Source organism: Ptychodera flava, chromosome 14, assembly GCF_041260155.1.
Source record: "Ptychodera flava strain L36383 chromosome 14, AS_Pfla_20210202, whole genome shotgun sequence".
Taxonomy (NCBI): domain Eukaryota; kingdom Metazoa; phylum Hemichordata; class Enteropneusta; family Ptychoderidae; genus Ptychodera; species Ptychodera flava.
Genome location: NC_091941.1, coordinates 26,940,129 through 26,955,698, shown reverse-complemented (window position 1 = coordinate 26,955,698; position 15,570 = coordinate 26,940,129). Strand labels below are relative to the sequence as shown.

General features: G+C 35.7%; 1 protein-coding gene across 9 annotated transcripts in view; it reads left to right on the top strand.

Annotated features, from left to right (window-relative positions):
- LOC139149953 (77 kDa echinoderm microtubule-associated protein-like) overlaps nt 1-15,570 on the top strand; it is a 64,674-nt gene that overhangs the window by 35,452 nt on the left and 13,652 nt on the right. For all 9 annotated transcript variants that reach the window (XM_070722040.1, XM_070722039.1, XM_070722034.1 and 6 more), the window contains 2 exons: nt 13,006-13,034; nt 14,843-14,969. In XM_070722040.1, coding sequence (XP_070578141.1) covers nt 13,006-13,034; nt 14,843-14,969 — 156 coding nt within the window. The remainder of the gene's footprint in view (nt 1-13,005; nt 13,035-14,842; nt 14,970-15,570) is intronic.

Here is a 15,570-nt window from a genome sequence, read left to right as displayed (position 1 = left end):
GGTTGAAATTTTTTTCCAAGGATATATCGGATAAAAACGATAATTATCACTTTCTAAATAGCGCTCAAAGTTTAGAAATTAGCTGTAGTTTATAAAGTTTAGAAAGTCGGGCCCCAGGTTAAAAAAAATTTCCAAGGATATATCGGATAAAAACGATAATTATCACTTTCTAAATAGCGTTCTAAGTTTAGAAATTAGCTGTAGTTTATAAAGTCGGGCCTTAGGTTGAAATTTTTTTCCAAGGATATATCGGATAAAAACGATAATTATCACTTTCTAAATAGCGTTCTAAGTTAGAAATTAGCTGAAGTTTATAAAGTCGGGCCTTAGGTTGAAATTTTTTTTCCAAGGATATATCGGATAAAAACGATAATTATCACTTTCTAAATAGCGCTCAAAGTTTAGAAATTAGCTGTAGTTTATAAAGTTTAGAAAGTCGGGCCCCAGGTTAAAAAAATTTTCCAAGGATATATCGGATAAAACGATGATTATCACTTTCTAAATAGCGTTCTAAGTTTAGAAATTAGCTGTAGTTTATAAAGTCGGGCCTTAGGTTGAAATTTTTTTCCAAGGATATATCGGATAAAAACGATAATTATCACTTTCTAAATAGCGTTCTAAGTTTAGAAATTAGCTGAAGTTTAGAAAGTCGGGCCTAACGTTGAATTTTTTTTCCAGGATATATCGGATAAAAACGATAATTATCACTTTCTAATAGCGTTCTAAGTTTAGAAATTAGCTGTAGTTTAGAAAGTCGGGCTTGGAGTGGAAAAAGTTTCCCAAGGATATATCGGATAAAAACGATAATTATCACTTTCTAAATAGCGCTCAAAGTTTAGAAATTAGCTGTAGTTTATAAAGTTTAGAAAGTCGGGCCCCTGGTTAAAAAATTTTTCCAAGGATATATCGGATAAAAACGATAATTATCACTTTCTAAATAGCGTTCTAAGTTTAGAAATAGCTGTAGTTTAGAAAGTTGGGCCTTAGGTTGAAATTTTTTTCCAAGGATATATCGTAAATCGGCTAAAACGATAATTATCACTTAATAAATAGCGTTCTAAGTTTAGAAATTAGCTGTAGTTTAGAAAGTTTAGAAAGTCAGGCCTTAGGTTGAAATTTTTTTTCCAAGGATATATCGGATAAAAACGATAATTATCACTTTCTAAATAGCGTTCTAAGTTTAGAAATTAGCTGAAGTTTAGAAAGTCGGGCCTTAGGTTGAAAATTTTTTCCAAGGATATATCGGATAAAAACGATAATTATCACTTTCTAAAAAGCGTTCAAAGTTTAGAAATTAGCTGTAGTTTATAAAGTCTAGAAAGTCGGGCCCCAGGTTAAAAAAATTTTTCCAAGGATATATCGGATAAAAACGATAATTATCACTTTCTAAATAGCGTTCTAAGTTTAGAAATTAGCTGAAGTTTAGAAAGTCGGGCCTTAGGTTGAAAATTTTTTTCCAAGGATATATCGGATAAAAACGATAATTATCACTTTCTAAATAGCGTTCTAAAGTTTAGAAATTAGCTGTAGTTTATAAAGTTTAGAATGTCGGGCCCTGGGTTAAAAATTTTTTCCAAGGATATATCGGATAAAAACGATAATTATCACTTTCTAAATAGCGTTCTAAGTTTAGAAAATTAGCTGTAGTTTAGAAAGTTTAGAAAGTCTGGCCCTACGTTGAAAAAAATTTTCCAAGGATATATCGGATAAAACGATAATTATCACTTTCTAAATAGCGTTCTAAGTTTAGAAATTAGCTGAAGTTTAGAAAGTCGGGCCTTAGGTTGAAATTTTTTTTCCAAGGATATATCGGATAAAAACGATAATTATCACTTTCTAAATAGCGCTCAAAGTTTAGAAATTAGCTGTAGTTTATAAAGTTTAGAAAGTCGGGCCCCAGGTTAAAAAAAATTTTCCAAGGATATATGGATAAAACGATGATTATCACTTTCTAAATAGCGTTCTAAGTTTAGAAATTAGCTGAAGTTTAGAAAGTCGGGCCTTAGGTTGAATTTTTTTTCCAAGGATATATCGGATAAAAACGATAATTATCACTTTCTAAATAGCGTTCTAAGTTTAGAAATAGCTGTAGTTTAGAAAGTTTAGAAAGTCTGGCCCTAGGTTGAAATTTTTTCCAAGGATATATCGGATAAAAACGATAATTATCACTTTCTAAATAGCGTTCTAAGTTTAGAAAATAGCTGTAGTTTAGAAAGTCGGCTTGGAGTGGGAAAAGTTTCCCAAGGATATATCGGATAAAAACGATAATTATCACTTTCTAAATAGCGCTCAAAGTTTAGAAATTAGCTGTAGTTTATAAAGTTTAGAAAGTCGGGCCTCAGGTTAAAAAAAATTTTCCAAGGATATATCGGATAAAAACGATAATTATCACTTTCTAAATAGCGTTCTAAGTTTAGAAATTAGCTGAAGTTTAGAAAGTCGGGCCTTAGGTTGAAAATTTTTTCCAAGGATATATCGGATAAAAACGATAATTATCACTTTCTAAATAGCGTTCTAAGTTTAGAAATTAGCTGAAGTTTAGAAAGTCGGGCCTTAGGTTGAATTTTTTTTCCAAGGATATATCGGATAAAAACGATAATTATCACTTTCTAAATAGCGCTCTAAGTTTAGAAATTAGCTGTAGTTTATAAAGTTTAGAAAGTCGGGCCTCAGGTTAAAAAAAATTTTCCAAGGATATATCGGATAAAAACGATAATTATCACTTTCTAAATAGCGTTCTAAGTTTAGAAATTAGCTGAAGTTTAGAAAGTCGGGCCTTAGGTTGAAATTTTTTTTCCAAGGATATATCGGATAAAAAACGATAATTATCACTTTCTAAATAGCGTTCTAAGTTTAGAAAATAGCTGTAGTTTAGAAAGTTTAGAAAGTCTGGCCCTAGGTTGAAAAAAATTTTCCAAGGATATATCGGATAAAAACGATAATTATCACTTTCTAAATAGCGTTCTAAGTTTAGAAATTAGCTGAAGTTTAGAAAGTCGGGCCTTAGGTTGAAATTTTTTTCCAAGGATATATCGGATAAAAACGATAATTATCACTTTCTAAATAGCGCTCAAAGTTTAGAAATTAGCTGTAGTTTATAAAGTTTAGAAAGTCGGGCCCCAGTTAAAAAAAATTTCCAAGGATATATCGGATAAAAACGATATTATCACTTTCTAAATAGCGTTCTAAGTTTAGAAATTAGCTGAAGTTTAGAAAGTCGGGCCTTAGGTTGAAAATTTTTTCCAAGGATATATCGGATAAAAACGATAATTATCACTTTCTAAATAGCGTTCTAAGTTTAGAAAATAGCTGTAGTTAGAAAGTTTAGAAAGTCTGGCCCTAGGTTGAAATTTTTTCCAAGGATATATCGGATAAAAACGATAATTATCACTTTCTAAATAGCGTTCTAAGTTTAGAAAATAGCTGTAGTTTAGAAAGTCGGGCTTGGAGTGGGAAAAGTTTCCCAAGGATATATCGGATAAAAACGATAATTATCACTTTCTAAATAGCGCTCAAAGTTTAGAAATTAGCTGTAGTTTATAAAGTTTAGAAAGTCGGGCCCCAGGTTAAAAAAATTTTCCAAGGATATATCGGATAAAAACGATAATTATCACTTTCTAAATAGCGTTCTAAGTTTAGAAATTAGCTGAAGTTTAGAAAGTCGGGCCTTAGGTTGAAAATTTTTTCCAAGGATATATCGGATAAAAACGATAATTATCACTTTCTAAATAGCGTTCTAAGTTTAGAAATTAGCTGAAGTTTAGAAAGTCGGGCCTTAGGTTGAATTTTTTTTTCCAAGGATATATCGGATAAAAACGATAATTATCACTTTCTAAATAGCGCTCAAAGTTTAGAAATTAGCTGTAGTTTATAAAGTTTAGAAAGTCGGGCCTCAGGTTAAAAAAATTTTTCCAAGGATATATCGGATAAAAACGATAATTATCACTTTCTAAATAGCGTTCTAAGTTTAGAAATTAGCTGAAGTTTATAAAGTCGGGCCTTAGGTTGAAAATTTTTTTCCAAGGATATATCGGATAAAAACGATAATTATCACTTTCTAAATAGCGCTCAAAGTTTAGAAATTAGCTGTAGTTTATAATGTTTAGAAAGTCGGGCCTCAGGTTAAAAAAATTTTTCAAGGATATATCGGATAAAAACGATAATTATCACTTTCTAAATAGCGTTCTAAGTTTAGAAATTAGCTGAAGTTTAGAAAGTCGGGCCTTAGGTTGAAATTTTTTTCCAGGATTTTCGGATCAAAACAATAATTATCACTTTCTAATAGCGTTCTAAGTTTAGAAATTAGCTGTAGTTTAGAAAGTCGGGCTTGGAGTGGAAAAAGTTTCCCAAGGATATATCGGATAAAAACGATAATTATCACTTTCTAAATAGCGCTCAAAGTTTAGAAATTAGCTGTAGTTTATAAAGTTTAGAAAGTCGGGCCCCAGGTTAAAAAAATTTTTTCAGGGACATATCGGATAAAACGATAATTATCACCTTCTAAATAGCGTTCTAAGTTTAGAAATTAGCTGAAGTTTAGAAAGTCGGGCCTTAGGTTGGAAATTTTTTTCCAAGGATATATCGGATAAAAACGATAATTATCACTTTCTAAATAGCGTTCTAAGTTTAGAAATTAGCTGAAGTTTAGAAAGTCGGGCCTTAGGTTGAATTTTTTTTCCAAGGATATATCGGATAAAACGATAATTATCGCTTTCTAAATAGCGTTCTAAGTTTAGAAATTAGCTGTAGTTTATGATATGTTTGATGAAAACGTTGGTTCAGCATTTGGTTTTAAATGTGTATTTTTCCCATTGTTTCAAGGGAAAATGTGTGAGCTTGTAGGAGTAGTCTCGTAGAACCAGGAAAATACTATTAGTTTCCCAAAGAAGTAATTTTTAAAATGCGAAGCTCAAATATGACTTATCCAATAGACCACCGAGATAGTCTACTTCCGATAAAATTTACCATTGGGCAAGAAGTTCTTAAAGTTACTAAGTAGGGAAATGTGACAGTGAGTAAGCACAAACACAATTTGTGAGGAGTAATTGTAAATGTTTGTTTTGTCCCTCAAAAACAAAGTCTGTCGAATAACCACCCGCTATTGCTTATGACAAATAAACCAGTTGTGTGTCTTGAAGACAAATGTAAATACCGTAAAAGTAACCAGACTGCCACAGTTCAAATGACCAAGGTTAAATGACCAAGGTGTGTTGGGATTATCTTAGTTCCACGACAGGAGCAGATTAAGTAATGATGCAAATTAATGCTAATGGCCTTATCAAACGTGTTGCCCCTGTGGTTGCCATCACCTGGCAGCTGCGTGCTCGCAGTAAAATATGGCGTCATTAAGAAATCCGGGCCTGAAGTGAAACTTTTTTCCAGAATAAATCGATGAAAATCTGCGAGCTTGTAGCAGCATTATTGTAGAACCAGGAAAATACTATCAGTTTTCCCCTGAAGTAAGTTTTACAATCGAAATCTCAAATGTGATGCCCGAGATACTATACCTTCTGCTCATTGCATTAGGCAAGAAGTATATGTTACGAAGTAGAGAAATATGACAGTGAGTCAGCTTAAAACAAAATTTGTGAAGAAAAATTGTAAATGTTTGTTTTTCAAGGTCTGTCAAGCAACCTCCCGGCTAGTGTATATTGCAAATAAACCAGCTGTGTGACGTGAAGACGAATGTAAATAAAAGTGACCATATTGCCAAACTTAAATGACCAAGGTGTGTTGAGATTATCTTTGTCCACAACGATCGCGTCCATTTGTGCTGATTAATGCAAATTTATGCTAATGGTCTTATCAAATGTGTTGCCGGCCAGGCCGCCATCTTCCAGCTGCGTGCTCACAGTAAAAGATTGAATCATTCAGAAAATGGGGCCTGAAGTGAAAACAATTTTTCCTTGATATATCGGATAAAAACGATAATTATCGCTTTCTAAATAGCGTTCTAAGTTTAGAAAATAGCTGTAGTTTAGAAAGTCGGGTTGGGGTGGAAAAAGTTTTCCAAGGATATATCGGATAAAAACGATAATTATCGCTTTCTAAATAGCGTTCTAAGTTTAGAAATTAGCTGTAGTTTAGAAAGTCGGAGTCAGTGGAAAACATTTTCGAAGGATATATCGGATGAAAACGTTGGTACACATTTCTGTTGTCATCTGTATATGCCCTAGTGTTTCAAGGGGAAAAGTGTGAGCTTGTAGGAGCAGTCTTGTAGAACCTGGAAAATACTATCAGTTTTCCCCAGAAGCAAGTTCTAAAAGCCAAAGCTGAAATGTGACTTGTCCAATAGACCGACGAGATAGTACCTCCAAATTAATGCATTGGCCCTATCAAAAGTGTTGCCGGCCAGGCTGCCATCTCCAGGCTGCGTGCTCACAGTGAAATGTGGAGTGCGTGAGATGAAGTCCCGCAAACTTTTCCAAGAATATGTCGGAAAAAAGGCTGATACAACGTTTCTGTTGTCATCTGTATATTCCCAAGTGTTTTTATTAAAGTAAAAAGTGTGAGTATGTAGGAGTTTTCTTGTAGAACCCGGAAAATACTATCCGTTTCCCCCAGAAGTAAGTTTTAAAATCCAAAGCTCAAATGAGCTTGTCCAATAAACCAAAAATGGAACAATACTACCACAGTTCTAATGACCAAGGTGTGTTCAATTACGATCGCGCGCGTCAATTTGTGCTTCAAGTTAATGCTAATGAGGCATTGATAAGGCTATTAGCATTAATTTGCACCACAATGGACACGATTGTCGTGGAACTATCTGACCCTCTTCTTGTCTGTGTCTGAACACACCTTGGTCATGCGAATTGTCTGCGAATTGTGGCAGTATGGTTATTTACATTCGTCTTCACGTCACACATCTGGTTTATTTGTCATGAACACTAGCGGTGGCTATTTGACAGTCTTTGTTTTTGACGGTCAAAGAATAAACATTCACAATTTTTCGTCATCGCTCACTCAGAGCCACATTTCTCTACTTCATGACATTCATTCTTGCCCGTTGCAATGGTCAATTCAATAAGGGGTGCTTTTCTCGCGAGTTTATGGAAAAAAAACATTTGAGCTTTGGATTTGCCGCTTGGCAAAACTGATACAGTATTTTTCCTGATTCTATCCGACATATCCTCGAACAAATTTTTTTCACCCAAGGCCCGATTTTCTAAACTTCAGCTAATTTCTAAACTTAGAACGCTATTTAGAAAGTGATAATTATCGTTTTTATCCGATATATCCTAGAACAAATTTTTTCAGCCAAGGCCCGACTTTCTAAACTTCAGCTAATTTCTAACTTAGAACGCTATTAGAAAGTGATAATTATCGTTTTTATCCGATATATCCTTGGAAGAAATTTTTCACCCAAGGCCCGACTTTCTAAACTTCATCTAATTTCTAAACTTAGAACGCTATTAGAAAGTGATAATTATCGTTTTTATCCGATATATCCTTGGGAAAAAATTTTAACCTAAGGCCCGACTTTCTAAACTACAGCTAATTTCTAAACTTAGAACGCTATTTAGAAAGTGATAATTATCGTTTTTATCCGATATATCCTTGGAAAAAAATTTTCAACCTAAGGTCCGACTTTCTAAACTTCAGCTAAACTTCAGCTAATTTCTAAACTTAGAACGCTATTTAGAAAGTGATAATTATCGTTTTTATCCGATATATCCTTGGAAAAATGTTTTCACCCGAGGCCCGACTTTCTAAACTTCAGCTAATTTCTAAATTTAGAACGCTATTTAGAAAGCGATAATTATCGTTTCTGGCTAAACTTTCTAAGTTTAGATTTTGATTTAGACAATTCTAATTTAGCTTTCTAAACTTCCAGCTAAACTTTCTAAAAACGATAAAAACACAATTCCGCACCTTAATGTGTCTGCTCTGGGTGGCGATTGCAACCCACGTCAAGTCTTCAAGGTCATCTGGACGACAGTGTAGCAAAATTTGACGTGTTTCCCGGGCAACTCTTCCCGTTTCGGCCCCAAGCTTTTGTTCACAATGTCGTTCTTCTGGTACCTCAATGTATTATTCGATGTGGAGGGAATGTCGTCGCCCGAACGACTGTCTGTCACAAAATAAAACGACACTGAAGACCTGTGGTGACGTAATAGACTTCACTGTGATATACTAATAACGTTCAGAGTCGGAGTACGATTTAGAACACACTGCACCGCGCGTATTTTACAGAGTTTGATTTGATCAACGTAAAACACGACATGAAAAAGACATTTTTCTGCAGCAAATAGTTGGGGCGGGAAACATTTGAAATTCGGTTCGTCAGGTGTCGACTCGAACGGAAAATACTATCAGAAACTGGCACAGTGTTTTAGTTTTCGTCACTAAAAAGTTAGGGTTGGAACAGTTTTGGAATATTGGACTTTTTTGGCATGGTATTGTCACAGGCGACCCATTAAGTATTACTGAGTTTTTACAGTTTTCTCTATCATTTTCTCTTCTTTCTTCATGCTCTGAATGATCGGAGTAAATAAAATAAATGGTTATATAACCTAACCTAGCCTCTGTGACTCTTTATTTAATTTACACTCCATTACAAGGACGTATATCTCTCATACACACATGTTGTGATTAATTAGTCAACACAACTAATTATGCTAATCCGTGGACTTATCAGAGGTTAGTCAACATCGGAAAGATAGTGATGTTAATGAAAAAGGCCATTCCTATCTTTCGCGATGTTGACTAACCCGTAAATCCCTGATAAGTCCACGGATTAGCATAATTAGTTGTGTTGACTAATTAATCACAACATGTGTGTATGAGAGATATACGTCCTTGTAATGGAGTGTAAAATAAATAAAGAGTCACAGAGGCTAGGTTAGGTTATATAAACCATTTATTTATTTATTCCGATCATTCAGAGCATGAAGAAAGAAGAGAAAATGATAGAGAAAACTGAAAAACTCAGTTATACTTAATGGGTCACCTGTGGTATTGTCTGACATTATCACAAAAAAGACGTGATATTTTTTCAAGATTTTTGGCCCCGATTTCGTTCGGAGTGCATGGGAACAATTTGACAAATGGACCTTATCGGGTATTAGCTCATATGTAAAATATAAGCAGAAGCCGTATTTTTTTGTAGTTTTTTTTTTCAGATGGTCGTAATGACCCGGGAAACAAATTTTAATGTTGGACTTTATCGTGAAGCACCGGTGGCGATGAAAAATTACGCGGCGTCACTGTAGTTTGTATGATTGCGTTGGCAGTATGATGATCATGACTTTCTCTACATCGACTACCATGTTGTCCATTTAATATTTTTCGTACGGAATATCCGAGGAACGTATCAAAACTTCATTGAGATTTCGGCATGATCGGCAAGAAAACAAGTCGAGCGCTGTCGCCCAAACGAATATTTTGTTTTCATGTCTGTGGAGAAAATTCAAGTTATTACTTACGAACATGGTCAGTTTACTCCACTCACATTAATCATTTTATTTGTGCCACTAATAGTGATAGTTGGCTAGAAAAAATGCTGATAGAGACGTTCGGCTTGTGAAATCATTGAAATTTACGAGGACAGCTTTACGAAGCAGAACCTCAATCGCGATTTTTGTGCTTCTCAGTTCAATCGTTCCGTACATCGAAAGGAAAAACCAAACCATATAAGAGTATGCGTCTTGTAGAATTTTGGTCTTTCCAGGCGTCACACAAAACAACCTCACCTGCATGTACATACGGTAATATCATTGTGATAGAGGGACCGCGATTACTGTATATAAACGAGAAAGTATGACGCGCTACAGGGGAGTAAGCAACGAAACGTAATTTCTGACCTCCTTTCATTTAATTGTATGGCATAAACATGATAATGTGAACCGAAAATGAGAGTCACGATTACGATTAGGCATGAAAAAGAGGAAGAAAGCCGTGAAACTGTCACAGAAGTTCAGCATTTTTAGTTCTAAATCGTCTTTTTGACAATTGAATAAAAAGAATATGAGCTCGTATAGACTAGAGTGATTCAAGTTCACAGGCATTCACTTCTGCCATGATAAATCGTCTTCCTGTTATAAAGTACACATTTTGAAAAATAGAAAACAGATCAAGAATTTTATTGTTGTGTTGACTTGTCTTCTACGATGCGTTACGGTTATGGCAACAACTTACATGTACCTATCGTCACCATCACAGCCTCACTCAGTTTCTTCAACACCACGTCTCGCAACCAGTGATCAATGTCATCTTTATTTGAGAAATTCGATAATTTTCGATCGGACTCGATCTTCACAGCGCACCAAGTCAGAGTAACAATTTCACAGTAACAGATCATGCATTGTACGTAAAGAGTTTTCACTTTACCCCCGGCCTAAAATCGTACTAGTATTTGTAAATGACACTAAACGTCGCAACTCCCACCCAATCAGCAATGGGTCAAAGTTCGGCTGAGCCGATGACAAAACCCAGCACTACAGTAGCCACTTGTACGTCCACTTGTTGCAAGAATGAAACTCTTACAACTTACATTCTCATGCAACAGCGTTCAACTCAGCCATACATTCAAGGTCAAGGTGTGAATGTGCCTCACATTGCAACAATGCCCGCACAGTGACGATGCCCGAATCGTGCCCGCACACTGCGGGCACACTGCACTTTATCTGCCCGCATACTGCTGGCAATGATGCTCGTTTCGTGCGCGCACAATGCACTTTTTATGCGGGCATTGTTCCCGCACCAGTGACGGGTCTGCATGGACTGTACTGTACAGTGACGGCACCAATTATTTTGACGATGACATACAGCTGATATTGATACACTACCGAATTAGGTTTGTCAGTTTGCTCACAAATTTACCCTTTTAGTGGTCAACTTTTACAAGTTTGCGCCAACATCAGACAGACTAAAACAGCAGGTGACGCAGCAAGATGTCTGTAAACTAATTTACTATGTAGTATGTTTATATCTTTACAGCAGCTATCAGTTTCAATGGTGACACACACAGAGACTGGTTGCCAAGTTTTACAAGCAGTTCAAATTCACCGAGAGGTGGTAAAAGAACGACGTTACTGCAAATTTAGACTCAGAGGACAGTGTTCTTTGTAGTTGAATATCAATAAAATTCATGACTTCAAAAAAATCTAAAACTAACAACACAAATCGATCTGAAAGAATCAGAACGTTTGAGTAGCGATAGCAATGTCTGGAAGTCAGGGCTTTGAGTCAGCAACTTTCTAGTCTAATAAAACTCAGACAATGACATGTTCTGGTATTGCCAGCCATGGTGGGGCTTTGTATACATACGCTGACACGTAATTAGCAGCTATCAGTTTCACTGGCGTAATGATCTGTACATTTGTACAAACAGACGTTGAACCAGACAAAAACACAACATGGATGGCTCCCAGACGACACCAGCTGAAGTGAGAGAGAAGATTGTTCAGTTGTATTTAAACGGTCTGTTATTTTCAGAAATTGGTAAACGTTGTGGTGGTGTTTCAAAGCAAACGGCCAACAACATTGTTTTGCGGTACTTGAAAACTGGCAGTTTCCTGCCAGGCAAATCATCTGGAACATCGGTAAAAAAACTGACTGCAAATGTTCTGGAGCATATTGAATACTACAAAAGTGTAAAACCAAGCATTTATAGGCGTGAGATACGGCAGAATTTGCTGGATTTAGAATTTTTAAAGTTTGTTCATTTTACACATCACTCTATTATTTTTGAAGTCATGAACTTTATTGATATTCAACTACAAAGAACACTGTCCTCTGAGTCTAAATTTGCAGTAACGTCGTTCTTTTACCACCTCTCCGTGAATTTGAACTGCTTGTAAAACTTGGCAACCAGTCTCTGTGTGTGTCACCATTGAAACTGATAGCTGCTGTAAAGATATAACATACTACATAGTAAATTAGTTTACAGACATCTTGCTGCGTCACCTGCTGTTTTAGTCTGTCTGATGTTGGCGCAAACTTGTGAAAGTTGACCACTAAAAGGGTAAATTTGTGAGTAAACTGACAAACCTAATTCGGTAGTGTATCAATATCCAGCTGTATCTCATCGTCAAAATAATTGGTGCCGTCACTGTAATGTGTTATCTTTGATGCTTCAAAGTCTGTTTTGTGAATTATGACATTTACATAAATCCCTCCATGTATTTTTCACATTAAATATATTGGAAATACCTAGTGCACCAGTAAACACAGGAATTCTGAAATTCTCAATCAAACATGTTTTGCTCAGCTCTGGAATGAAATCTCAGTCAGATATGTCAATGATGAAATACCAACATTGACCCTCTCAGGGGTCATCACGTGTACATGTGATTACCCAAGTACCCTTGGAATACAATCACAAGCCAGCAAACACTCTTAGAGAGTTCATCTTTATATCTTTATAAATTTCAGTTTGTGTATTTGAGCATTTATGAGGGGGACATGATTTCATAGCTTTGTGTAATGAAACTTGCAATGTGCAGCATCTCAGAGGCTTGTAGCATATTGGTTGACTGAACATCATTCACATCACTTAATCATTTTAAAAGTAGCAAATCAGCTGCACAGTGGCCTTAGTTTCAGACTCCTTAAGTTGCTGTGAATAATTACAATTAACCAATCAGCTGTAAGTTCAGAGCTGCTGAACATTCTCCCTGATGGAATTGAGAGTGTAATAGCATTGACTGTTTGTTGTGGTCTGAAGGAGAGACGTGGAACTTGAGAGTTGATGAGTTTTGTATTTCCAGTTTTTCTGAGAGTGTTGTTTCAGACTCTACAAAATGTAAACACAATCTAATATTCAATTAACATAATTTACAGCTCTTACGCTTTGGGAAGAATTATTTACTGTACTTTATTCTAACAAGTAACATTGATCTATGATCCAGTACATGATGTTTATGTTATCAAATCGTTCCTTTTCCTAAAACTGCCGTACAGTTCTTGCCTAAAGGTGATCACTTTCACATTCCTCCTTGTCATGTAATGTGTAACCATTGCAACTGTGAAATTAGTCTAAATATCTTTTTTCCCTTCCTATAGAGTTTCCAAAGAAGCATACTACAATAGAGGTGAGTGTATTTTCTTCTCTGGTCCATAGATTTATTTTCTTTTCTGGTCCGTAGATTTATTTTGTTAGCTGGAAAGCTTTATTAAGTGTCTACCTTGCAGATATTTTTACTAACGCGTGCAGAGTGAAAAGTCTTTAAAAGATTACAAAAAATCCACTTTATCGGACCACATTTTGTGGTTTGCATTCAAGATATCAGAGAATTATCTTTTTGAAATTGATTTCTTTTATCAAAACTCCAATGGGTATTCATTATAGTTCATATGCGTACAGGTTTTAAACTGCCAACTCAGCTTTACTGATGCCAATGAGATCATTGGAACTTTGAACAGCAGAGTGTGAATGTGTACGTTTGCACAAATATATTGATTGGATGACATATCAGACTCAACTGAAGTGTCCTTGCTGCTTCTTTGGCATATGTAGTTGATGCTTGCCAAACAGGAAAATGATTTCACTGTGTGTGGTAAAGTTTAGCATGGTGTGGAATATGTATCCAAAGAAATGTGAAATCAGTTGGTGTACAGGAATTTTAAAAAGTAGTCACCAGTCATGTTTATCTTTTTGATCCAGTTGTATTCATAATATCACATTATTGAAGTATTTATCACAAGTATAATATACTAGTATATCATTTAGACTTCATATTGAATTTAGTTTGGCCATTTTATAGTGTTTATTCCATCATTTTCATGTGTTTTCTATGTACTCTGTCAGTGAGGAAGGGTAAGTGGTTCCGGTTCACTATTTGTTCGGGTACACCACAGCTTCTCTTGAGTTGAACACAGAGGGCGCTTTATAAAATCTTACAATGTATCATAGGGTGTTGCTGTAACCATCTTTATTTAATATCTTTCACTTCCCTTCTTGTTCACTGCCCAATTTATCCACTCCACAGCATGTTTCTGTATCTGGTCTTCTATGTTTAGGATCCTCTTCAAATCTCTATATCTCAGAAACCTGTTAATTTCTCCTGTAGAGTTTAATAACTGTTTTCTTTTCCAGCTTGTTCTGGCTAGGTTGCCTACTGTCAAGAACTTGTTTCTTTTTTAACTGCCAGGCATGTTTGTTAAAGAAGCTAAAAAAGTAAAATGCTTGGATAAAGATTTCCATCTAGAGATATGTTAACAAATATTTCCATTAAAAATTCAGTAAAACAGTTAATACACAAACCTGGAAATTTGTTGAAATCCCTGACTCTGGATTTCCCCATGAGTTAAATGTATGTGCTTCTTGGTGGTGATGGTACTGCAAAACACTGAACCCAGCTCTGCCCTTTCTTTATGGACAGAACTAGATCAGCAGTCTTTAGCTTTGGTGTGGTTTGTGTTTCCTCATCTCAGTGAATGGTGGCTTGGTAGCAGTCCAATCCTAGCTCCAAAGGCTTGGTGATCATGCTTTTGCTGCGTAATTTGTTGCTTGTATACCCTTTTGCTACATCGGTAGAAACAGGTCTGCATTTGGAAATCCTGGCTTTTCCTTGTACAGATGGTAATGGATTCCATCTGCAGTTATGAATCCTGACATTTATGCTCCAGCTATATAGGGTGGCAGTAGATTTGTACTGCAGTGGTGTAAGAACCTGAAGTAATGGCTTGATAGTGGGTTTGCAGTCTTAGGAAATGAATACCAACAGGTCACAGAACAGTAAACAGGTTGCCATGGCAATTCACAACTTATGCTCTTGCTCCATGGGTGGCAGTAGGTTTTGGTCTCAAACTATCATACACTCACAAATAAATACTTTCGCTGTTCTATCTTTTGAAAACCATACAACATTTACATCCTGTGATGTGGTTCGTTTTGCAGAGGAAGGGGTTGTCAAGATCTACCTGCGAGGGCGTGGTATCAGCTTGTACAGTCCATCAGACATGAAGAACTATTCCATAAACAAAGGTGGACAAGCACCGACAGAGAAACTCAAGTTAGAATGGGTGTATCCTTAACATAGAAACAGTAAAAAGTTAGCAGATACCATGAAATACAGAATCAATCATGGAAAGGAAAGTTAAAGTTATTTCTTATGTTTTCTCAATTTTGGTTTCACAAAGAGTGTGTGTCAGAACATTCGTTTGGTCTGTATATATAACATATATCAATGTATTATCAAAGTAAAGTGGAAATCTTTCCTTTAATACAATTACATGTACAATGGTAAGAATGGATGTTGTACTGAGGCAGGCAGTATTTACATGTATTAGCTGGGTGCTTGTGATTTTAATGTGGATCGCTAGTGAGACAGTAGAACAAAGCTGACAAAAATTAGAAATCACATTCAATTCAAAGATTACTTCATTGTCAGCAGAACCATGATTTCATCACAATGTCGACATTTTATGACAACATTGTTGTATCACACTTTTATTTGTCCTGCTGACGTCCCTTGAGAAGTAGGAAAATTGATGACAAGACCTCTTGGTGTGTCTTATTTGGGTAGCTACATATTCTTCTCCCATCGGTGGAGGCTGTGAAAGGGTGTTTCATCAGTTGTCACAAAAGGCTACAGCTTTTGGCAAGGCAAGCTGAGTATTCACAGA